Source organism: Oppia nitens, unplaced genomic scaffold, assembly GCF_028296485.1.
Source record: "Oppia nitens isolate AA-2021 unplaced genomic scaffold, nextdenovo-longstitch-racon4-pilon3 scaffold28_pilon_pilon_pilon, whole genome shotgun sequence".
In the NCBI taxonomy this organism is placed as follows: domain Eukaryota; kingdom Metazoa; phylum Arthropoda; class Arachnida; order Sarcoptiformes; family Oppiidae; genus Oppia; species Oppia nitens.
Window position 1 is genome coordinate 1,019,540 of NW_026533208.1, and position 24,416 is coordinate 1,043,955.

Consider the following 24,416-nt stretch of genomic DNA (forward strand, 5'->3'; position numbering starts at 1 on the left):
ACCAAAATTTACAAACAAACAAAAATTAATTAATATATTATTGAACCTCATTTAAATATATATATATATTATTTTTAAAATACTAAAATAATATTTAAAAATTTTAAACCATAAAAAATTCTGTTTTCATTATTAATGTTATGTTATTTGTAAAATTAATAAAAATTATTATAAAATAGTTATATATATATTGAATACTTAAATATTTACAGATTTTTTTTAAATCACTATTAATTTGTTTTAATTAAATTTTAATTTCAACATTTTTTTGTGCAGTTGTTTTTAGCATTAATAGAAAAAATACCTGATTTTATTGCAAGACATTTATACAGAAAAAATTATTAAATAAAAAAAATTATTACTTATTAAATCATATTTGATTAGTTGTATAATATATATCTATAAAATTTAATTTTAATAATAGTTATTAAAAAATATATATATTACTAATACTAATACTAATAATAATAATAAAATGATTAACTACTATAGCTATTTACTGGTGTTGTTGTTGTTGTCGGGCATTGGTATGTATGCCGTCCTAATCAATGAAGATATGGACAATGAAATCGACAATTTGTTGGCCGATAACGACCGTATGGCTCTACCCTATCGACGATTTCCCGAAACAGTCGCTTTGTTGGACAATGAGATTTGCAAGTAATTGAATTGAATTAATTAATTAATTAATTAATAATAAGCTAATTATAACAATTTAACAGCTAATATATAATATTAATACTTTAATTTATTATCATTATTACTGCATAACATTGCATAACATTTGCATATTATTATAATTATGATCATATTATTAATTGATAATAATATTATTATTAAAAAAAAAACTATTTAATTAGTAAATTAAAAAAACATTTTATTTTATGTTTTTAATTATTTTATTACAACAACAACAACAAAATTTAAGAGTCTATTATCAAAAAGAGTTGAGAATTGCCGACTATTTGTCGCACAAGTATCACAATAACCGTCATCTGAGAGTATTGGCCGCCAATATGTCGCTGACACGTATGCGAGTTTGGGACAAACTATGTAAGGGTGAAAATGATTATATAGTCGGACTGTTTCGGATGGCCAACCGAAATCTGGCCGAAACCAAACAATATGCTACCTATGCTTTTCATGCCATCCAAGCGGCCGGTCGTCCCAATTCGGGTTTTACAGTTCCCCATTTGATGTGGTATGTCATATATATATATATATATATATATATATATATATCAGGGATAAACATGATTTAGGATAGAGAGAGAGAGAGAGAGAGAGAGAGAGAGAGAGAGAGAGAGATAGCAAACTATTTTAACAAATCAAATAAAGTGTTTGTATAGAGAATAGATCTTTTATATCTACCCCCACCATAAACACCCTATCCTACCCATCAATTAGATATAAGTGAATATATAATAATTTGTTTTTTATAATATGTTTGTTTTCAATATTATTATTATTATTATTATTATTATTATTATTTACGACAGTATTGCCGATACCTATTACAAAAAGTTTAGCAATTCGTTCAATAATTCAGATTATCGTCAAACGGCTATAAATAATTTGCGTACACTGTCTGACTCATGGATGCCATACCTCAGGATTGTTATGAATTTGAGATCAAGCGATAGGATTACCGATTGTAATGCAATGAACGTTACAATTGATCCGTTATATGGCCGACGACTGTCCAAACAAATGGCATTATTTGATGCTTTCCATGCATTAGTTAAGGCTTAACTAAATTTTTCAAAAAAAATAAATAAATAACAGATTATTAGATAATTACAATTAAAATAATAAATATTATTATTATATAATAATAATAATAATAATAATAATAATTAAATTTATAAAACAAAATTTTTTTATATTATAATAAATAAATTGAATTTCAACAACAACAAAAATTGTCTCACTATTTAAATAAATATATTTATATATAATATTTTTCTGAAAAATCTATAAAAAATAAATTTTTAAAAAAAAACATTAATTAGTTGGAAAAAAAATAAAAATCATAACATAATAGTAACTTTATTATATACACTACTACTACTAATAATATTTATATAATGTATTTATATTATTTTATTTATATATATTATACAGTATAAACTATTATATACACTGTAATAATGTCTAGGATGACCATATTATACAAAAAAAATGACCCCTCCCCCATCACCCAATTGATGATAACACTTGTGATGTAATACTTGTTGTATAATAAAAAAAAGTTGGTATCAACTTTCCATGAGAGGAAAGTTCCCTAATAAAAAAAAATTCCCAACAATTTTCCACATTAATAGAGTAATAAAAACACATATGGATTAATATAACATAAATTTATTTATTTTTTTGTTGTTGTTAAGTTGAAAACTTTTTTTTCTATACATTTACAATATTTTTATGAAATTGTTTATAGGTAGACATTTTACCAAAAAAAAAAAATTTAATATTTAATTAGTTTTATTATAATTATAAAACAAAAATTTTCAATAAAAAATAATATAATCCTAATAATAATATGATTAACTATTATTGCAATTTACTGGCGCGCCGATGTTGTTGTCCAACACTGTGTTGTTGTTGATGTCGGGCACCGGTATGTATGGCGTCCCTAATCAATGAAGACATGGACAACGAAATCGACAATTTGTTGGCCGATAACGACCGCATGGCTCTACCCTATCGACGATTTCCCGAAACAATCCATTTGTTTGACAATGAAATTTGCAAGTAATTGGCCCAAAAAAAAATTAAATTAAAAAATAAATAAATACATATTAAATAAAAGGGGGACCTCCTAGACTTTTCTACGATTTTTTTTGTTAACCTCCACGCTCCCCCCCCAATTTTTTTCAGGTAATTTAATATAGATTTATTATTATTAGTATTATTTTATTAATGGATGAATTAATTAAATTTATTTTATACAACAAAAAAATTAAATATATATAAAACATAAATAATTATATAATTGTATATAAATTATATGATATATATATATATAATGAATAAATTTTTATTTAAATACTTATTAAATAAAATAAAAACTATATATTTCTTATTGTTATTGTGTTATAAATTAAGAGTCTATTATCAAAAGGAGCTAAAAATAGTCGACTATTTGACGCACAAGTATCACAAAAATCGTCACCTGAAAGCATTGGCCGCCAATATATCACTGACTCTCGGATGCGATTGTGGGACAAACAATGTAGGACTGCCAGCGCTTATGTGGTCGGAATATTTAGGATGGCCAACTTGAATCTGGCTAAAACCAAAAAATATTCCACCTATGCTTTACATGCCATGCAAGCGGTCGGTCGTCCTAATTCGGGTTTTACAGTTCCCCATTTGATGTGGTATGTCATATACTATATATATATATACATTTTATATATATATACATTTTATATATATATACATTTTATATATATATACATTTTATATATATATACATTTTATATATATATACATTTTATATATATATACATTTTATATATATGATATAATATATATATGATATAATATATATATGATATAATATATATATGATATAATATATATATATGATATAATATATATATGATATAATATATATTAAAATATATTAAAAAACTATAACAATGTAATATTGAGAGAGAGAGAGAGAGAGAGAGACAGAGAGAGAGACAGAGAGAGAGACAGAGAGAGAGACAGAGAGAGAGACAGAGAGAGACAGAGAGAGACAGAGAGAGACAGAGAGAGACAGAGAGAGACAGAGAGAGACAGAGAGAGACAGAGAGAGACAGAGAGAGACAGAGAGAGACAGAGAGAGACAGAGAGAGACAGAGAGAGACAGAGAGAGAGACAGAGAGAGACAGAGAGAGACAGAGAGAGACAGAGAGACAGAGAGTATAAAGTATGCCAATTCGTTCAACCATACAGACTATCGTCGGACATGTATTGAAAATTTGCGGGCACTGTCCGACTCATGGATGCCATACATGCGTACCGTTTTGAATATGAAATCAAGCGATAGGATTACCGATTGTAATACAATGAATGTTACAATTGATCCGCTATACAGTAGCCGACGACTGTCCAAACAAATGGCATTATTTGATGCTTTCGATGCATTGATTAAAACTTAAAAATAAAAACTTATTAATTAATTAATTTATTTTAATTTGTTGTTTAAACAGAATATTTAAAACAAAAAATCTCCACAAAAAAAATAATTACAATTAAAATTTAAAAAATAATTAAAGTTTTATTTGTCAAAAATTTATGTAACAATTTATGTTTATTTAATTTTTCATAAATATATTTATATTTCTCATATATTTAAAAAAAAAATAAAATTCAATTTCTGATACCCTATTTAATAATAATAACACTTTTTTAATGTTTTAAAATGTAGTTTTTTTTATTAAACTTTAACTAATGCATTGAATGCATCAAATAATGCCATCTGTTTGGACAGTCGTCGGCCATATAGTGGATCAACTGTTGTAACATTGATTGCATTACAATTGGTTATCCTATCGCTTGATCTCAATTTCATAACAATCCTGAGGTATGGCATCCACGAGTCAGACAGTGTATGCAAAATATTTATAGCCGTTTGACGATAATCTGTATTATTGAACGAATTGGCATACTTTTCGTAATAGGTATCAGCAATACTGTCAATAATAATAATAATAATAATACAGCAAAACAAACACAAAATTAATAATTTTTTAATAATCTAATTGATGGCTATTTTTATTCAAAAAAAAAATTAAGGGTTAGGGTAGGATGTGTGGGGGAAGAGATATATATATAATATATATCCTCTATTGACACACTTTTATTTGATTTGTTAAAATAGTTAGCTCTCTCTCTTTCTCCCTATCTATCTGTCTCTCTCCCTATCTATCTGTCTCTCTCTCCCTATATATCTGTTTGTCTCTCTCTCTCACTATCTATTTGTCTCTCTCTCCATATCTATCTGTCTCTCTCTCCCTATCTATCTGTCTCTCTCTCTCCATCTATCTATCTGTTTGTCTCTCTCTCTCTCTCACTATCTATTTGTCTCTCTCTCCATATCTATCTCTGTCTCTCTCTCCCTATATATCTGTTTGTCTCTCTCTCTCTCTCACTATCTATTTGTCTCTCTCTCCATATCTATCTGTCTCTCTCTCTCCCTATCTATCTGTCTCTCTCTTCCTATATATCTGTTTGTCTCTCTCTCTCTCCATATCTATCTGTCTCTCTCTCCCTATCTATCTGTCTCTCTCTCCCTATCTATCTGTCTCTCTCTCCCTATATATCTGTTTGTCTCTCTCTCTCTCACTATCTATTTGTCTCTCTCTCCATATCTATCTGTCTCTCTCTCCCTATCTATCTGTCTCTCTCTCCCTATATATCTGTTTGTCTCTCTCTCTCTCTCACTATCTATTTGTCTCTCTCTCCATATCTATCTGTCTCTCTCTCCCCATCTATCTGTCTCTCTCTTCCTATCTATCTGTCTCTCTCCCTATCTATCTGTCTCTCTCTCCCTATCTATCTGTTTGTCTCTCTCTCACTATCTATTTGTCTCTCTCTCTCTCTCCATATCTATCTGTCTCTCTCTCCCTATCTATCTGTCTCTCTATCTATCTGTTGTCTCTCTCTCTCTCTTTCTTTCTCTCTCTCTCTGTCTCTCTCTGTCTCTCTCTCTCTCTCTCTCTCTCTCTCTCTCTCTCTCTCTGCTAAACAATGCATAGCCCTGATATATATATATGACATACCACATCAAATGTGGAACTGTAAAACCCGAATTAGGATGACTGGCCGATTGTATGGCATGAAAAGCATAGATAGCATATTGTTTGGTTTCGTCCAGATTCCGGTTGGCCGCCCGAAACAGTCCGACTATATAATGATTGTTACCACTACACACTTTGTCCCACAATCGCATCCGTGTCAGCGACATATTGGCGGCCAATACTCTCAGATGACGGTTATTGTGATACTTGTGCGTCAAATAGTCGGCAATTCTTAACTCTTTTCGGTAATAGACTCTTAAATTAATTTTTTTGGGATAAAAATAATTTAAAAACCATAAAATAAAAACTTTTTTAATTTACTAATTAAATAGTTATATATTATTAATTAATTATAATAATATGCAATTACTGTGTATTAACAATATTAATGATAATAAATACAGTATTAATATAATATATTAGTTGTTATAATAGTTATAACAAATTATTAAAAATAAATATAGTTTTAATTTTAATTAATATTTTAAGATTTTTTTGTTATTGTTAACAAAATAGTTACACATATTTCAACAAAAATTTCATTAATTCATCCAATAATAATAATAATAATAAATCTATATTAAATTAGTTGGAAAAATCGGGGGGGGGGGTAACAAAAAAATTGTAGAAAAATCATGGGGGTCCCCCCAATATTTAACATATATAGTTTTTTTATTTTATTTTTTTTGGTCAATTACTTGCATTAGTTTTATTTTAATAATTATTATCAATTAATTATAATAATTTGCAATTACTGTTATGCAATAATAATGATAATAAATTAAAGTATTAATATTATTATATTAGTATATATATAGTAATTATATATTAGCTGTTAAATTGTTATAATTAGCTAAATATTAATTTAATTAATTAATTTTTTTATATTCAACAATTCAATTACTTGCAAATTTCATTGTCAAACAATTTGACTGTTTCGGGAGCTCTCCTATAGGGTAGAGCCATACGATCGTTATCGGCAATCAAATTGTCGATCTCATTGTCCATATCTTCATTGATAATTAGATCACACATACCGGTGCCGGACAACAACAATACCACCAGTAAACAGCTATAATAGTTAATCATATTATTAGTATTAGTAATATATATATATTTTATAGATATATAATACAGCTAATCAAATATATGAAAATAACTAATATGATTTTTTGTTATATTAAGATAAATATCTTTTAAAATTTTTTTAACTACTACTACCACTACCACTACTACTAATTGAAAAAATATATAAGTATATATACAATATTAATATATATTTTTTAAAACCAATTAATAGATCCATATGTTTTTTTAAATATAATTTTTATGTGATAAGTTATAATAATTAATAATAATAATAATAATTTTGTTAAAATAAAAAGCTATTAAATTAATAAATATAACAATTTGATATTTTTGATAATTGTATTTTATTTTATTTTATTTTTTTTAGTTAAACTTAGTTAAAGGTTAACTAAACATATTTTGTATTTTATTCAATATCAATAAAAAAAATTAATTAATTACAATTATAATAATACTAATAATACTAATACAAAAACAAACAAACAAATTATTTGTAATAATTTAATTGATGGCTATTTTTATTGAAAAATTAATGGGTCGGGTAGGGTAGGGTGGTTTGGGTTTAATTACACACTATAGTTACAAAAGTTATAATAATAATTAATAATAACATTGTCTGATAGTAATATTTTTTTTTAAATTAAATAAAATACAATTAAAATAATATACATAACAATTAAGACCCTAAAAAACACTTTTTTATATTTTATTTTTAAGTCATATTTTTTTTTTAAAAAATGTATTTTATTTTCTATTTTTTTTAATTGGTTCTAAAGTCTAACTAAATATTTTGGATTTTATTCAAAATAAAAAAAATTCACTCAAAACAAAAATTTAGTTAATTTTTTTAATACTTAAAAATTATTTTATTATATTAATATAGTTTTCTATGTCAAAAAAATATATTTGAAAAAGTTTATTTTAATAACAAATTGAATAATAATAATAATAATTCAAATAATATATTATAGTTTTGGTGCAGTAATTGTTGAATATTTAAATACATTTCTACAAAAATTATTTTTTTTAATATTAATAATAATAATAATAATTAACAAAAAAAATAATATTTTCCAATAAAAATGTTAATGAAATTATTGGTTTTATATCTAAAATTTATTTTTTTAAACTACTATTTAATGTATTATATATAGTGTATAACGTTATTGATGTACAAATATCTAACATGATTTCATTGTCAATGTACATGTACTGTATATATATATATATATTACAGTAGGATTGCCAGATATACCTATAGTATTAATACCGTATAAATATATATATATAATTTTTGTTGAATTAGAGAACCAAAAAAATAAAATAAAATTTTCTAAAAAATAATATATCAATTTAAAAAAAAAATCAAAATAATTTATTTTATAATAAATAAATAATTATTTTGTTTGTTTTTATTAAAATAAATTACTTATAAAATTAACAATAATTTTTGAAAACTTGAAAAATATTAATATATTGTATATTAAATAATATATATATATATATATATATAGATAACATGTTTAGACATCTGGCGAGTCTATACTCTCTCTCTCTCTCTCTCTCTCTCTCTCTCTCTCTCTCTCTCTCTCTCTCTCTCTCTCTCTCTCTCTCTCTCTCTCTCTCTCTCTCTCTCTCTCTCTCTCTCTCTCTCTCTCTCTCTCTCTCTCTCTCTCTAACATTCATCACATATTAAATACAGGTATTAATACATGTAATACAGTATATAAACGTTATGTATGTACAGTACATACATATATTTGTAATGCATTTTTTATTTATTGAACGCAATTTAATACTATAATATATATATACAGTAAAAACCGTTTACTACTACTACTACTAATAATAATACTGTAATACCAGTGTATATACTGTAGCGATAATAGCGCTCATATTATTAGGTCATTCAGTGGTTATTATAATTACAAACAATAACTGTTTTGTTTTGTTTTGTTGTTATTTGGAGACCAATTGTGCGGTGATATCGGAGACGACTTCTGAAGCCATCAGCAGCGGTCAAACACCTGTTAGTGGACAACATTATGGCCGATATATTGTTGACAAAAAACGCCGTCAATAACGCCAACAACAACAACAACAACAACACTAACATCGCCAGCGACGACATCGATATGGATGACGAGTCGGACATTCAAGTTATCGATCATATCATCAAATCAAAGGAAGAGTAAGTAGTCTTCTGAAGAGATGATGTCTTTGTTTTCATTTTAATTATCAATGAAATCAATTATAATGTCCTCAATATGTCTGTGTCCTCTCGAAACACATACACCTATCCTCCTCACACCCGCCGTCACCGTCGACGCCACCAATTGGCGTGTTTACGACCGACCGATCACACCATTAGTTTACGGACATACAGACAGACCCGCGCGGGTGTGTGCTGTGTGTCCACCCGATTGTGTGTTTGAAATAATTAAATGTTAGAAAACACCAGTTTTTTTCGGTTATAGTTTTTAATATATGATATAAAACTATAAGATATGTATGAAAAGTCTTGTTGGTGTTGTCCACCGCCTCGTCCTCCACTGCGGTGGACATACAGACAGACCCGCGCGGGTGTGTGTGTGTCCATCCGATTGTGTGTTTGAAATAATTAAATGTTAGAAAATACCAGTTTTTTTCGGTTATAGTTTTTAATATAAAACTAAGATATGTATGAAAAAGTCTTGTTTGTGTTGTCCTCCGACACCTCCTTGTCATCCACTGGCGGCGGACAACACTATAGTATGATATCTAATGGTATCTAATAATAGGACATACATATCATCGATGGTTACTGTTTTGAATGGTGTGGTCGTTGTCGTCGATATAAGGGATGTATTGGTTGGTTAAATGTATTGTAATGTAATGTACAGTAATTTAACAAAAAAAAAAATACATTTATATTACGGGTATTAGTATTACGAAACCATTACATTACTTGTTAGTATAATTATAATAATAATACTGTAATAATGATAATTATTATTAGTATTAAAAGGTATTTGATTATAATATAGCATTTAGTAATTTTTTTTTTATTAGTAGTACAGTAGTAGTAGTAGTAGTAGTAGTAGTAGTAATAGTATTGATATTTATACCATATATATATAATGTATATATATATGCTGTAAATTACAACCATAGATATGATAATATTAATAATAAAAAAACTAAAAATTTGTTTTAGTTTTTAATTTATTATTTAGTTTTTTTTGTTGATATAATGATTGTTCATTAATATCCAAATTAATAGCATATCATATATATATAATTTGGTTAACTATTGATTTGTTTATAATTTTTTTATGATAATTATTATTATAAAAAAAAATTATTATTTTATTCATTAAACATATCTATTTAAATAAATAAATTATTTGATATTTAAAATATACAGTATATATGTGTGCTTAAGTACATAATCTTTTTATTATTATTATTTTTTTTTTGGTTTTATATTTGAGATAATTGTTATTAAAAAAAATATATTACTTAAATCTATTGATTAAAATTTTTTTATATATTTAATGGGATTTATCAACAATATTATTGATTTTGTTTTTTTAATGTTTTTATATAGAGAAAAAAAATTGATTAACAATTATATATTACACAATACATATGCTTTATTTACATTATATTTACATTTACATTAAATATATGAAGTGTTAATATAATATAATTAAAATAGTTATTGATTATGAGTTAATAAAAAAAAATTTTWAAAAATAGTAGTTTATCTGAAACATAAAAATTTTATCACAAAAATATAATTTAATAATCAAATAATTAGAAAGCAATCATTTAAATAGCATTTAACTAAACTATACAAAAATTTTGTTTTAAAAAAATAGTGTATTTTTAAGCAATTTATTTGTTTGTTTTTTTTATTTCTCATAATTATTTAGTATTTTATTTTGCAAACAAAAAAAATCAGTTATAATTTTTTTTTAAATGATTTAATTTGCAATTAATATTATTATTATTGCACTCTCCTATCATAATCAACCCGTTGTGTATGAATTACACATTAAAACGGGTTCATAACGTATGTATGTATTACTTGAAAAAATGTTTGTTAAGTTTTTTTATAGATATTATCATAATTTTCTTGAATACTAATATATTATATAATAATAACTGCAAACATGGGTATTGAAAGAGAGAGAAACAATTGGTTCATTGACTTTAACCCCTTATACCAATCAAACCCATGTATGTATGTATGTATGTATAGTAGTGATGATGCTCTTGGGTTTGTCGTCCGGGGACAGACAGTTGGATGACTTATCTATGACTTATGAATCTATAACATAAAGTGATGAATCATTTTACTAGTATTTAATGCATTTTTGTTTGGTTGGTTGGGATCAATGGATTGTTTGATACATTTGCCACACGTTTTTTGTTTGGTGTTTAATATTTATATAATAATAATATGTAGTAATAATAACAACAACAATATATAGGTATTTTATATATGATATTAAAAAAATATACAGTATTTCTATCGATTGCTATATACGGTTATTAAGATATCTCTCTCTCTCTCTCTCTCTCTCTCTCTCTCTCTCTCTCTCTCTCTCTCTCTATAGTAAACTTAATATCTATATACTGTATATATATATTAGACATGAAAAATCGTGATATAAAGCTAACAGTTTGGACTCATTTAGATATTTAACTAACAAAACAAAAAAAAAATTAGATAATTTTTTTGCATGCATTTAAATACAGTATTTATTTATACTATTAATAAAATTAATAATATTTTATTTTTTCCTATTTATTTAAATTATTTTCTCAAAAAATTTTCTACACTTTACGGCTTTAGTCTAATTTTAGTCCCCATTGGCATCCCATCCCATCCCTACCCCCCCCCATCCCATACCATCTGTTATGCTATTGAACTCACGGTATATATTGTTTTTGTTGTTGTTGTTGTTGTTTTTAATCTTCAAAAGTATTATTATTAGCGCTTCAATACATATGTGAATTAAAAAATAAAATAAAAATTATTTATATATATATATATACAGTATTAATATATTATATAAAAAAATGTTGTGTTTATCTGTAGGCGTTAGACAAGTGTCTTCAGCGGCCGATTACCAAACAAAATAAGTTATAAAAAAATAAAATGCTATGCAATGAGTCAATAGACAGATTAAATACCTGTAGTTTTTTTTAAAAAAATTTTAATTTATAAATGTTATCTATAAATATAATTTTGTTAGAAATGATAATTTTTTAAAGCAAACATTTCATTAGTTGTATAGTAAATATTATATGATTTTTATCATTTTTGTTGAATTAAACACATCATTACATCATCATTACATTATAATAATAATACAGTAATAATCATAATAATCATAATAAAAAATGATTATGATAAGTTTGTTAATTTATAGATAACAAACATAAATATTTTATATTTTTTTAAAAATATGATATGTAATGTAATATACATTTTTTTAAAAATATATATTTTCTTATAATATGTTAATTTTTTCATTTAATTTTTAACTCTCTCTATCTCTCTCTCTCTCTCTCTCTCTCTCTCTCTCTCTCTCTCTCTCTCTCTCTCTCTCTCTCTCTCTCTCTCTCTCTCTCTCTCTGAACGATCATTTTATATACATTAACAAAAACACCAAAAAAAAAAGTTATTTTATAATAATTGTTGTTTGTTTGACTGTTATGTCATATAATTTCTATTCAACAACAAAAAAATCGACGACAGCTTCTCGTGTTTTTTTTAAGTAAATTTTGTTTAGTTTTTATTTGAATATTATTTTTTTGTTTGTTTATTTGTTATGTAATTATAAATTTATTTACAAAAAAAAATAGTTTGTTTACACTTAGCTAACACACACACACAATGAGATCTTAAATAATAATAATGTGTTGGTTTCATATTTGGCAAATAATTTTTTTATTATTTAAAGTTTTTTAAATAAAAAACTCCCAAAAAAAATTGTTTTTAGAAATCATTATATTATTTGTAAAATTTATTATTATTATTATTATTATTACTTAAGACAATAAAGCATTTAATTATATACAAAATTTATATAATAATAATAATATAATAATATATTATAAACGATTTGATTCACTCTATCATTTAGTTTAGTGCTAACTCTTTAAACATGAGTTCCTTATTATTATTATTACTATAACTACTACTCCTTATACTACCTGTCCGTATGGTTTGTTAACCCGACTCCTCTCTCGTATTTTGACCACATTTTTCTTGTTATTGTTTTTTTTAAAAAACTGTTTGTTTTGTTTTTAAATTTTATTTGTTATATACAAACTTGTTTTTGCATATAATTTTGATTTTAAGCCATAGTATATATATTTTAAAAAAAGATTATTTAGTATTTATTAGTTATTATTCAAAAAAATTAACTATTAATACAAATCTATTGCCTCACTATTATTATTATTACTTCATTGATATTCAATACACATTTTTAGTAGTAGTAATAGTAATAATAATAATAATAATCATTATTAATATTATAATATTTACTGTAAAAAAAATCATTAATTTTATTTTAGTTAAATGTTCAAAAAACATTTAAAGTTTTTATTATTATTATTTATTTAAATTTTAATTGAAATTGAATCCCATATTAAGTATGAAATTTGTGTTTTAGTTAATAATGAAAAAATAAATAAATAAATTATTTAACAAAAATTATTCTTATCTTTGACCCAAATCTACATTTTTGGTTAATATTATAAAATTATATATAAATATAATATTAAATATATATATATTTGCTATTAGTTTTTGGTTTATAATTTGATGGTTTTTAATTATTATTTGTTGCATTATTATTATTAATAGATAGACATCAACTACAAAAAATTACTGATTGGATTACATAAACTAAAATCAAAAAATAAATCAAAAAAATAAATAAATAAAAATCTAAAACAATGAGTTCAAAAACTCATTCATTATATTATTATTATTATTATTATATAATTTGAATCCGATTTGTTTAGTCAAAGTTAGGACAATGTTATCTAAAAAATAATAATAATGAAAATATATTTACAACACAACATAATTTTTTTTTTTTTATAAACTAAACGGCAATTTTGTTATAATAATAATAATATGCAGACATAATGTGTAGGCTTTTCACATATCAAACCAACACCTAATCTAATGTGTAATGTTATGTTACGTTAAGTTTCGTAACTTTTTTTAAATAATAGTATTATTATTATTATTTGTTGTATAATAATGTTTAATATTAAAAACATCATTGAATTGATTGCATGTTTTGTGTGTGTGTTTGGTTAGTAATGCCGAAACTTTTTTTTTAATTTTTTTATATCTATACTATTTGATGGCCAACAACACTAAAAATTAAAATTACATTACATTACATAAAATATTTATTATTATTATTATTTTTTATAAAAAAATATCAACAAAAATAAAAGATATGTGAGTGAGTTGTAGCACAAGTTTTTAMATATATATATTTATAAAATACATATAGTTTTCAATATACTGTTTGCAAGAATCTAATGGTTTAGGTTTGGGTTAGGTATGTATGTATGCGGATGACTGAGTGATGGTTGGTTTGGTTGGGCTGTGGTCTCACTTTTTTTTCATCACCACTACTACTACTACTACTCTCACAGGTCGACGCTTTCGGTGTCGTTATCCTTGAATTTAATTCAAACGCACAATACCTGGTATTGCATTGCATTGCATACCTTTCCTCTCTCTCTATTTCTAGCATACACTCCTCTCCTACCGATCCGATCCATTCATATACAAGTTATTCAATAATTGCTAATAATTTCAATATTATTATTATTATATAAAAGTGCTTTAGATTTATTTAGTCGACTACTACTACTTAATATATAAATAAGTTTGTATTTGTAGTCCATATAATAGTTTATTATTATTTGGTGTCTCATATTGTATGCCTGAACTGTCACTTAACAAACAAACTTAAAAAAGTTTTATTTAATAATAATTATATAAAATAAAATAAAACAACAATTTTTTCTATAATATACTTAAATCTAAAAAAACCGATTGACAACTATTTATAGTTTTTTTATAACAATATCGGATTTATTTATTTTTTTGTCAAATCATTTTTGTTGTTATATAAGTTTTGTTGACATCCAAGTCCTCACACACACTTGTGTTTGTATATCCAGTTATATACAGTTTTTTTTATTTAATATATGATTGACTCAGCAATTGTTTGTGAAAATTATATATTTATATTCATATTATAAATATATATATATATATATATATATATATATATATATATATATATATATATATATATATATATATATATATATATATATATAATAAAATCAATTCCTTGTTTTAATTAATTCACTTTATATATATATATGTGTGTTTGTGTTTAGTTTTGTGCGATTATATATATATATATATATATATATAACTGTATATATATAATAGCAATTTTCTACATCTAATTCATCATCGATTTTGTCATAAAAATAATATTAATAGTATTATTGATTGTAAAACTCTAGTGTTTGTTTGGTTACAACAATTCAAATGTATTTTTATTATAGAAATTTTACTTTTGATTGAATTTAAAAAAAAATATATATTTTAATACAATATAAGGTCATAATCTCCTTGAAGTGTTTGTGTATTGAAGATATCAATAATTTTGGTATCGAAAAAAACTTATAATTTGTTTTAATTGTAACTAAAAATTTAAATCAAAAAAAAATCGTGATTTTTTTTGGTGGTTATTATTCAGTGATTGATTGATTGATTTTAATTCAAGTTATTTATTAATATCTATTTATTTAATAATTACAATACAATATATACAATGAGATTATATCCAAAAACTTTCTGTACAAACAATACTAATAATAATAATAATAATAATCAACGAAACGCCGAATCGCCGACATTTGACGACTTTTTGCTGTCCAATTATGACACGATAGAGGCCAGACCGCCGACCATTGAGATCAACTACAGTAACAGTGACTATAACTGTAGCCAACGGTCGGCCAGCAAACAACGCGGCGCCACCAATAAGACTGCCACCGATGTTGGCGGTGGTGGTGGCGGTACAGCCGCTACCGTAAATGGTGTCCGCCATTCGTCACGGTCGCGACACGTTGGCCATCATCGGTGYCGTTATGTCGGCGGCAAYGACAATAACAACAGCCGTAATACTACTACTACTAATACTAATGTTGTTGTTGATGATGATGATAGTGATGACCGTAAAGCTAACGGTCCTCCTCAGCCAACTCCTCACTATCAGACAGTGCTTAAAGAGATACATATAAGTCCTCCCAGATATCCCATACTAAGGGATGACTCGAAAAAGTTTAGGTATTTTTTTGTTTGGTTGTCTGTTATCTATAATATAGTTGTGTTTTTTTCTGGCAAACAGTTAGGTTAACACACATACCGTATGTTTTTTTAAAAAAAATTTTATTTAATGGGTTAACACATACATTAAGATAACACTTTTAAAAAAACCTCTGGTGTGTATATATACGGTATAATGTGTTTATATATATTGAGTTTAAAAATGTTGTTTTTTATGCCGAAAAAAACCCATTTGAAAAATTTATGTCATTTTATGGCTATGTTATTGTTAACTCTCAATATATATAAAAAAATAAACTATACATAAGTTATTACATTTAATAATAATAATAAAAATTGATTTCCTATATTGAATATAATTATATTGATATCTATTTCTTGATAAATCAAAAAAATTTCAAATACAATGTCTTTTTTCCAATTCAAATGTATTATAATTTTTTTTATTTAATTTGATTTAAAAATAATTGTAATAATAATAATATTAATAAATAATTTTGTTTTTATAACAGACAGGCGGAGGCCAAGAAAGAAGAGGGAAATAAACTTTATAAACAAAAACGATATAACGATGCCATCAAATACTATACCCAAGCGATAGGTATGTGCTCTCTCTCTATCTATCTATCTCTCTCTCTCTCTCTCTCTCTCTCTAACTGTTATCTCATAGTTATGATTAAATAGTCACCAAATTTATAATTAAGCTAAACTATTAAAAATTTTATTATAATTATTGATGATTTTTCAATGTCAACACAACAATAAAAAAATGTTTTGCATAATTAATTGATATAATTAGAGATCGTTATATTTATATACACTATATATAATTAGTTGTTATTAATTAAATCAAAAAATGTAATCGAAATTGATGTGTATGTACTCTCTATCTATACACTATTTAATTTTAATATATATAATAATGATTAGTATAAATTATATTTATTATTATTATAATAGATATAAATTATTTACAATAATTATTTATTAATTATTAATTATTAGTATTAGTTAATTGCATTTTTTTAGATTTATAAATAGTGCATAATTTTTTTTGTTTTAGTAATAATAATAATAATTGTTTATTGGGTTATATAAACTGAAAATCTATTATATAATTATATTGACATCAATTTATTTAAATTATATTAATTGTTTTATTTTAAGATTATTATTGTTATTAAAATCACATTATGTGATTCACATATAATTAATGATAAAATTTTTTAATTGTTTTGTTTTTTTTAATTATTATTATTTTTATAGACTTATGTCCGTCTTCGGCCACCTATTACGGCAATCGGTGCGCGTGTCAGCTGATGGCACAGCGATATCAGGCGGCACTAGTGGACGCCCAGAAAGCTACACAATTGGATCCCGGATTTGTCAAAGGCTACCTCAGAGAAGCCAAATGTCATATACTGTTTGGCCAGACAAACGAAGCCCGACGTTGTCTCGATAAAGTCAAACTACATGAACCTAACCAACCCTTGCAACCGGAAAAACGTAGTCTGGATGACCTGGAAAAGCATATCAAAGAATCGAATCGTTATTCGGCTAACGGTGACCATCGGACAGCACTGTACAACATACGTAAAGCGTTGGAAACGGCCAGCGAATCTGTACCATTGAAACTGATGAAAGCCGAATGTCTGGTACTGCTCGGCAAACACTCGGAAGCCCAGGAGATTGTCAACGATATACTACGTTTCGATCAGACAAATGCCGACGCCATCTACATCCGTGGTATGGCTTTGTATTATACGGATAATCTGGACAAAGCCTACCAGCATTTCAAACAAGTTTGTACACTGAATCCGGATCACGTAAAAGTGAAAAAAGTGTTCAAAAAAGCTAAACAATTGATGAGCCAAAAACAAGATGGTAACGACGCCCTCAAAGATAACAAAGTGGAAGATGCCGTCCGAATCTATACGGAAGCCCTGACTACCGATCCGTTGAATACGTTAACCAATGCTAAGATCTATTTTAATCGATCGATTGCTTACGCAAAGGTTTGTTGCCATTGTTATGATTGATTGATTGATTGATTACCTGATCCTTCACTTTATTAATCAACTAATTGTCTTTTTTTTGGTTGTTATTATAGCTCAAGAAACTAAATGAAGCCATCGATGACTGTTCCTCTGCCTTAAAATTAGACGAAAACTATTTCAAAGCCTACTTAAGGAGAGGTAAACTCTATATAGATAATGAACAGTACGAAGAGGCTGTCCGTGACTATGAAACCGTCTACAAGAAGGATAAGAGCCGAGGTATGTGTATGTCTATAGACAGACAGACAGTCAGAGAGAGAGATAGAGAGAGAGAGAGAGAGAGAGAGAGAGAGAGAGAGAGAGAGAGAGGTGTACAGTGTCTCTGAAGTGATTTCGAAGTTTTTTTTTTGTTAATAAAAATGTCTCATTTTTTTCGGCCATCAAATCCCAGAAAACAAACAATTGTTAGACAATGCAAAGCTTGAGCTGAAAAAATCCAAACGAAAAGATTATTACAAAATACTAGGCGTACCGAAGTCGGCCAACGAGGACGAGATCAAAAAAGCCTACCGAAAGCTGGCTGTTATGCATCATCCGGACAAACATTCGACAGCACCGGAAGCCGAACGCAAAGATCACGAAAAGAAGTTTAAAGAAGGTATTCATTTGGATTAGCCATCGATTGATATATATTTGATCGACTAATTGATTGTTTTTTTTTTCGGGAATCAGTCGGTGAAGCTTACGCTGTATTAACCGATCCGAAGAAAAAGAACCGATACGACAGTGGCGTCGACTTGGATGGCGACGGCACCAGTGGTTTCGGCGATTTTGATCCATCGAATCTGTTTCAAGCTTTCTATAATTCGCAGGGCGCCGGTGGTGGTGGCGTACCGGGAGGTTTCAACTCCGGTCATTCGGGCGGTCCGTTTCATTTTACATTCACACAGGGAGGCGCTGGCGGCGGTGGTGGACAACAACAGGGCAACAGTTTCTTTAATAACTTTCCCTTTTGATTGTATGAGTTGTTGTTGAGATTGGGTTTAATTAAAATTTATAAAAAAAAAAAATTTGAATTATATTATCGAAACATATTATTAATAATAATATTAAACAATTGTAATTATTTTATACAACATTAAAAAACAACAAAATACATACAAATATATACAGTATAAACACTATATATTTAACTTCCAATTGATTTTAAAAACAAACAAAACAATAGTATATTATTAAACAAAAAAAACCAAAATTGAAAATTGGATGCAATTTTTACTCTCGTAATTAAAAAAAATAAAAAATTTATTATTATTTAATTATTACCGATAGTATACATAATTAAAAAATTTATTAATAATAATAATAAAAATACTGGAAATTATTTCAAAAATTGTTTTTATGATATATTTTTGAATATATTATAATTGTTTCATTTGTTTCATTAATTCTTCTAATGTTTGGTCATCATTATTGGCTGATTGGGTCTCTACTACTTCATCGGCGGCGGCGGTAATCGGCTGCTGACTGTACGCCAGTTTTACACCCGACGAACCAATCTCTAGGTTCTCCACAGTCGCTACCGATTCGTCTACTAAACAAATACCCCAATCGTTGTCTTCGTGTACAATATCAGCGGCTGAGGCCATAGTATCGGTAGCCGTCGGCAACGGTTTTGGCAATGCATCGAACTCTTGCTGTCGCCGACGGCAATAGCTGTCGTCGCAGCCGGGATTCGGACGCATCGATAGAGTGGGAAAAAAGTCGTCCAATGCATTGTAGCCGAGATAGCGGCTAACCGTACCGAAGCCGAGCAAATATTTCAATGTATTTTGGACAAGAAAACCGGCCACAATGCCCATAGTTGTCGGCAAACTGGCCGCACATACGCCGTCTTTTTTCAATGTTTTTTCATCGATATTCGATGCGACCACAAGTGGCGGCGCACACTATAGAGATAGAAAGGACATCGGGCGGCGGCGGGAGGAAAGAGACATTAATTACTACCGATTGGGAGACCAAAGGTTAGGTTATCGGAAACTTACCGCAAAACAGGCCGTTTCTCCCGGTTTGACAAACTGAATGTGTCCGGAAACGGCATTTTCGCTGACGCCCGACTCGAACCAAATCTGATTCAGTTCATTGCAGGCCGTATTGATGGCCATTCGGGCCTCAAAGTTATCCACACAACTCAACACTAGATCTACTGGACGTTTACCGCCGCCGCTGTCGATACCGCCGGTCTTGATTCGGCCGCAAAAGTCGTCAAAGTTGTCGACAGTCGTTATATTATAGTTATAGGTTTCAAATTCAACGTCGGGATTGATATTGGCCAGCGTTGCCCGGGCGGCCTCTACTTTCGACATACCCGACTGATGGGGCTGGAAAAACAGCCGATTCATATTGGCCAACTCGACCCGATCGTAGTCGAACAGTAACAGCTTACCGATACCGCATCGGGTCAGCATTTCGGCTGTTACCGAACCTACACCGCCGACGCCCACTACGGCTACGGTAAAGTCGCGGATCCGCTAAAAATAGTGTCCATTAGATTTATATATATATATATAGTTTCTCGGGAGTAATCACCTCATAGTTGTCAACAATTCCCATCCGCTTCAGTGCCATTAGTCGACTAATTAAAAAAACGATAAGTCAATTACCGCGCGGTTACCGATAAAAACTTTTGTGAAATACCTGTACGGATTAGAGTCGACCACTTCGGAGCTCATCGTTTCGATCTTTTGCCGGCCGCCAACAGAGCTGTCATTAATTGATGACCGATTGGCCAGCAGTCGTTCGTCGGCCAACTGTTTTTCCAATTGTCGGACTCGGGCTTTAAGTTCATCCATAGTTTCGGCCGACGACGACGACATCGCGGGTCAGACACTAACAACTATAGTTCTTCTGTCTTCAGTCAACCGGACAATCAGTCAGTCCAAGTGGTCAGTCAGTCAGTCCTATCCTATGTATGGTTACGGTTCAGGTGTAGTAGTGATGGACAGTTAGTTAGTTAAGTCATATGTTTGTATAAAGTGGTTGCATATGTGGCAAACACTTTAGTATGTTGTTGTTGGCTGACAGCGCACTGGTATGTAGTCTATACACAGACACACACATACACACATACACATAGACACACACATACACATAGACACACACACACATACATACACACACACACACATATATACATACACACACACACACACATATACATACACACACACACACACACACACACACATACACACGCATACATACACACACACATACACACACACATACATACACACACACACACACACACATACACACACACATACACACACACACATACACACACACATACACACACACACACATGCACACAAACATACATACACACACACACACACACACACATACACACACACACTCTCATACATACACACACACATATACACACACACACACACACACACACACTATCTCTATCTATAGTATAGAATCTATACTATAGATTCTATACTGTATGCTTGGCAATAGACGGCACCTGGCGTTTTTTGTGGACATACAGTTTTACAACTTTTATTTTATTTTTTAATTTTTTTGAAATATAACAAACTTGATGATGACATCACTGTATACTATACAGTATGTATGTGCGCGCACAGTATGTTTTATAGTTAGGTGGGCGCACATATAAAATATTTTAATGTGTGTGTATATCTATAGTCAACCAATCGGTTTATTACACGACTACTCCTCTCATACATACTGTACACACATAGTGTGTGTATGTATTGATAAAACATTAAAAAAAAAATAAAATAACAAAAAAATAGTCGGCGTTTTCAACACACTTTCAATTTGATTGAAATAATAATATAATAATAAAAAAAAAGTTTTTAGTTTTTTTTTTGGGGGACAAAACAATACACGAAACACATCCCAAACCCCTCTGGAAATGTCTTGGAGAAGATCATTGTCATCGTTGATAGTGTTGTTGGTATTGCTGTTGACAATCATCATCGACAGTGCATTGTGCGGGTAAGTCATATGATATATATCATATAGCATATGAAAACTCTCACCCACCCAACCAACTACCAAACCACACATACCTGATCCAAACACATCCATGTCCTCAACAACATAATTGTTTGTTTTTTGGTTATAGACGCGATTTTTATGGTATATTAGGCGTCTCCCGGTCGGCGACTATCAACCAGATTAAGAAAGCCTACCGAAAACAAGCTAAAGAGTTACATCCGGATAAAAATCCCAACGACCCGAATGCCAATCAAAAGTTTCAGGACTTGGGCGCCGCCTATGAGGTACAGGATATCATATACAATATATATGATAACACCCGCAGTTGTATTGTAACTCACGTATTGTAATTTGTGGCCACTTTTTATTAGGTACTATCGGATGCCGAAAAACGCAAGATCTATGACCGACACGGCGAAGAAGGTCTGAAAAGCGATTCGTTTGGCGGTAGCGATCCGTTTGCCAGTTTTTTCGGCGATTTTGGTTTTTTCGGTGACGGTTTCGGTCATAGCGGCGGCGGCGGTAGAGGTGGTGGTGAACGCGAGATACCCAAAGGCGGCGACGTAGTGATGGATTTGTGGGTAACACTCGAAGAGCTATATAGCGGTAATTTTGTGGAAGTTGTCAGGAAAAAATCGGTCTACAAGGCGTCGAGCGGTACCCGCAAGTGTAATTGCCGCCAGGAAATGGTTACCCGACAGCTGGGTCCCGGCCGGTTTCAGATGATGCAGCAGCAAGTGTGCGACGAGTGTCCCAATATGGATCTGGTACCCGAAGAGAAACTTCTGGAGATCGAGATCGAGGCCGGTATGAGCGATGGCCAGACACAGACGTTCATTGCCGAAGGTATTGAGATGATCAGTCAGCCCATGAGTTGGGTGTTTCCATCATTAGTTGTTAAGGAGGTTCGGGGGTATTACCGTAGATGTATGATTAGATTATCGGTAGATGGATGGATGGATAGTCATTGATTGGGTGTTTCCATCATTACCATAGTTGTTGGGAGGTTCGGGTATTACCGTAGTTTTTGGATAGGTTCGGGTATTACCGTAGTTTTTGGATAAGTTCGGGTATTATCGTACTTTTTGGATAGGTTCGGGTATTACCGTAGTTGTTTGGGGGGGAGGTTCGGGTATTACCGTAGACGTAGGATTAGATTATCGATGAAGGGATAGGTTAGATAGTAGTATGGATAGGATAGGGCACCCGTAGTAGTAGTAGTAGTAGGGTTGGGATAGATTGAAAACAATAGGTTTTTAAACAAAAACTAGAGATTTTTTTTGTGATCAATTAGTTTATTAATTACCGATTTTTTTTGGTGTAACGGTATTTATAATTATTATTATCGATATTCAGGCGAACCGCACATCGATGGCGAACCGGGCGATCTGAAAGTCCGTATCCGAACTCAGCCGCACACGACGTTCGAACGTCGGGGCGACGACCTGTACACCAATGTTACCATTTCGCTGACCGATGCACTGGTCGGCTTTCAGATGACTGTCCCGCATCTGGACGGCCACAAAGTACAGGTATCGCGCGACAAGATTACCTGGCCGGGGGCTCGTATGCGCAAACCTGGCGAAGGTATGCCCAACTACGAGAACAACAATCTTCGGGGAACTCTGTATATCACTTTCGATGTCGACTTTCCCAAAGGCGAACTAACCGTCGATCACCGAAAACAAATCAAAGAGATTCTCAACGAAGACTCAAAAACTAAAGCCTATAATGGCTTAAGAGGTTATTAAACGATTAAAGTTTAGGATTTATTTTATTTAACAAAAAATAATTAGTTATTATTATTATTATTATTTAATTTAGACAGTTATTTAGGAGTTATTTTTTTAATTAAAAAAAATAATTATAATATTAAATTATATAATTTAAATGATACACAAAAAAGACAACAACAAAATGCATCAATCAATTTGAAATTTATTTATTAATGTTTTTATAAATATTTATATATATTGTATAACAAACTATACGATACTATTGGTAATAATTATAATTATATAATATATTTATATTATAATTAATTATAATTATTATTATTACAGTATATTATTCATTGTATAGAAACATTCATTTCACACA

At 29.0% G+C, this 24,416-nt stretch overlaps 4 protein-coding genes across 4 annotated transcripts; 2 read left to right on the top strand and 2 right to left on the bottom strand.

Moving 5' to 3' along the window:
- Nucleotides 1-475: 475 nt before the first annotated feature.
- Nucleotides 476-1,826, top strand: LOC128954547 (uncharacterized). The gene is made up of 3 exons (XM_054300138.1): nt 476-660; nt 929-1,201; nt 1,500-1,826. Exons 1-3 carry the CDS (start codon nt 476-478, stop codon nt 1,750-1,752), a joined length of 711 nt encoding a protein of 236 aa, XP_054156113.1. The 3' UTR covers nt 1,753-1,826.
- A 2,556-nt stretch (nt 1,827-4,382) lies between these two features.
- On the bottom strand, nt 4,383-6,863 carry LOC128954546 (uncharacterized). The gene is made up of 3 exons (XM_054300137.1): nt 6,700-6,863; nt 5,778-6,050; nt 4,383-4,688 (listed from the first exon to the last, which is right to left on the bottom strand). Exons 1-3 carry the CDS (start codon nt 6,828-6,830, stop codon nt 4,433-4,435), a joined length of 660 nt encoding a protein of 219 aa, XP_054156112.1. The 5' UTR covers nt 6,831-6,863; the 3' UTR covers nt 4,383-4,432.
- Nucleotides 6,864-8,722: 1,859 nt separating this feature from the next.
- LOC128954544 (dnaJ homolog subfamily C member 7-like) lies at nt 8,723-24,132 on the top strand. The gene is made up of 8 exons (XM_054300134.1): nt 8,723-9,075; nt 16,797-16,885; nt 17,551-18,299; nt 18,395-18,560; nt 18,733-18,939; nt 19,014-19,030; nt 22,688-23,162; nt 23,673-24,132. Exons 1-8 carry the CDS (start codon nt 8,930-8,932, stop codon nt 24,065-24,067), a joined length of 2,244 nt encoding a protein of 747 aa, XP_054156109.1. The 5' UTR covers nt 8,723-8,929; the 3' UTR covers nt 24,068-24,132.
- Nucleotides 19,316-21,379, bottom strand: LOC128954543 (ubiquitin-like modifier-activating enzyme 5). Its single transcript, XM_054300133.1, has 4 exons — nt 20,979-21,379; nt 20,871-20,916; nt 20,327-20,812; nt 19,316-20,230 (listed from the first exon to the last, which is right to left on the bottom strand). Exons 1-4 carry the CDS (start codon nt 21,155-21,157, stop codon nt 19,703-19,705), a joined length of 1,239 nt encoding a protein of 412 aa, XP_054156108.1. The 5' UTR covers nt 21,158-21,379; the 3' UTR covers nt 19,316-19,702.
- Nucleotides 24,133-24,416: the final 284 nt, after the last annotated feature.

Coding starts and splice junctions, on each gene's coding strand:
- LOC128954547 (XM_054300138.1), top strand. CDS start 476: ATGATTAACTACTATAGCTATTTACTGGTGTTGTTGTTGTTGTCGGGC. Junction 661..928: donor TTGGACAATGAGATTTGCAA/GTAATTGAATTG, acceptor ACAAAATTTAAG/AGTCTATTATCAAAAAGAGT. Junction 1,202..1,499: donor ACAGTTCCCCATTTGATGTG/GTATGTCATATA, acceptor TATTTACGACAG/TATTGCCGATACCTATTACA.
- LOC128954546 (XM_054300137.1), bottom strand. CDS start 6,830: ATGTGTGATCTAATTATCAATGAAGATATGGACAATGAGATCGACAAT. Junction 6,051..6,699: donor TTTGACAATGAAATTTGCAA/GTAATTGAATTG, acceptor AATTAATTTAAG/AGTCTATTACCGAAAAGAGT. Junction 4,689..5,777: donor ACAGTTCCACATTTGATGTG/GTATGTCATATA, acceptor TATTATTGACAG/TATTGCTGATACCTATTACG.
- LOC128954544 (XM_054300134.1), top strand. CDS start 8,930: ATGGCCGATATATTGTTGACAAAAAACGCCGTCAATAACGCCAACAAC. Junction 9,076..16,796: donor ATCATCAAATCAAAGGAAGA/GTAAGTAGTCTT, acceptor TTTTTATAACAG/ACAGGCGGAGGCCAAGAAAG. Junction 23,163..23,672: donor ACAGACGTTCATTGCCGAAG/GTATTGAGATGA, acceptor ATCGATATTCAG/GCGAACCGCACATCGATGGC.
- LOC128954543 (XM_054300133.1), bottom strand. CDS start 21,157: ATGTCGTCGTCGTCGGCCGAAACTATGGATGAACTTAAAGCCCGAGTC. Junction 20,917..20,978: donor GTCGACTCTAATCCGTACAG/GTATTTCACAAA, acceptor TTTTTTAATTAG/TCGACTAATGGCACTGAAGC. Junction 20,231..20,326: donor GAGAAACGGCCTGTTTTGCG/GTAAGTTTCCGA, acceptor CTATCTCTATAG/TGTGCGCCGCCACTTGTGGT.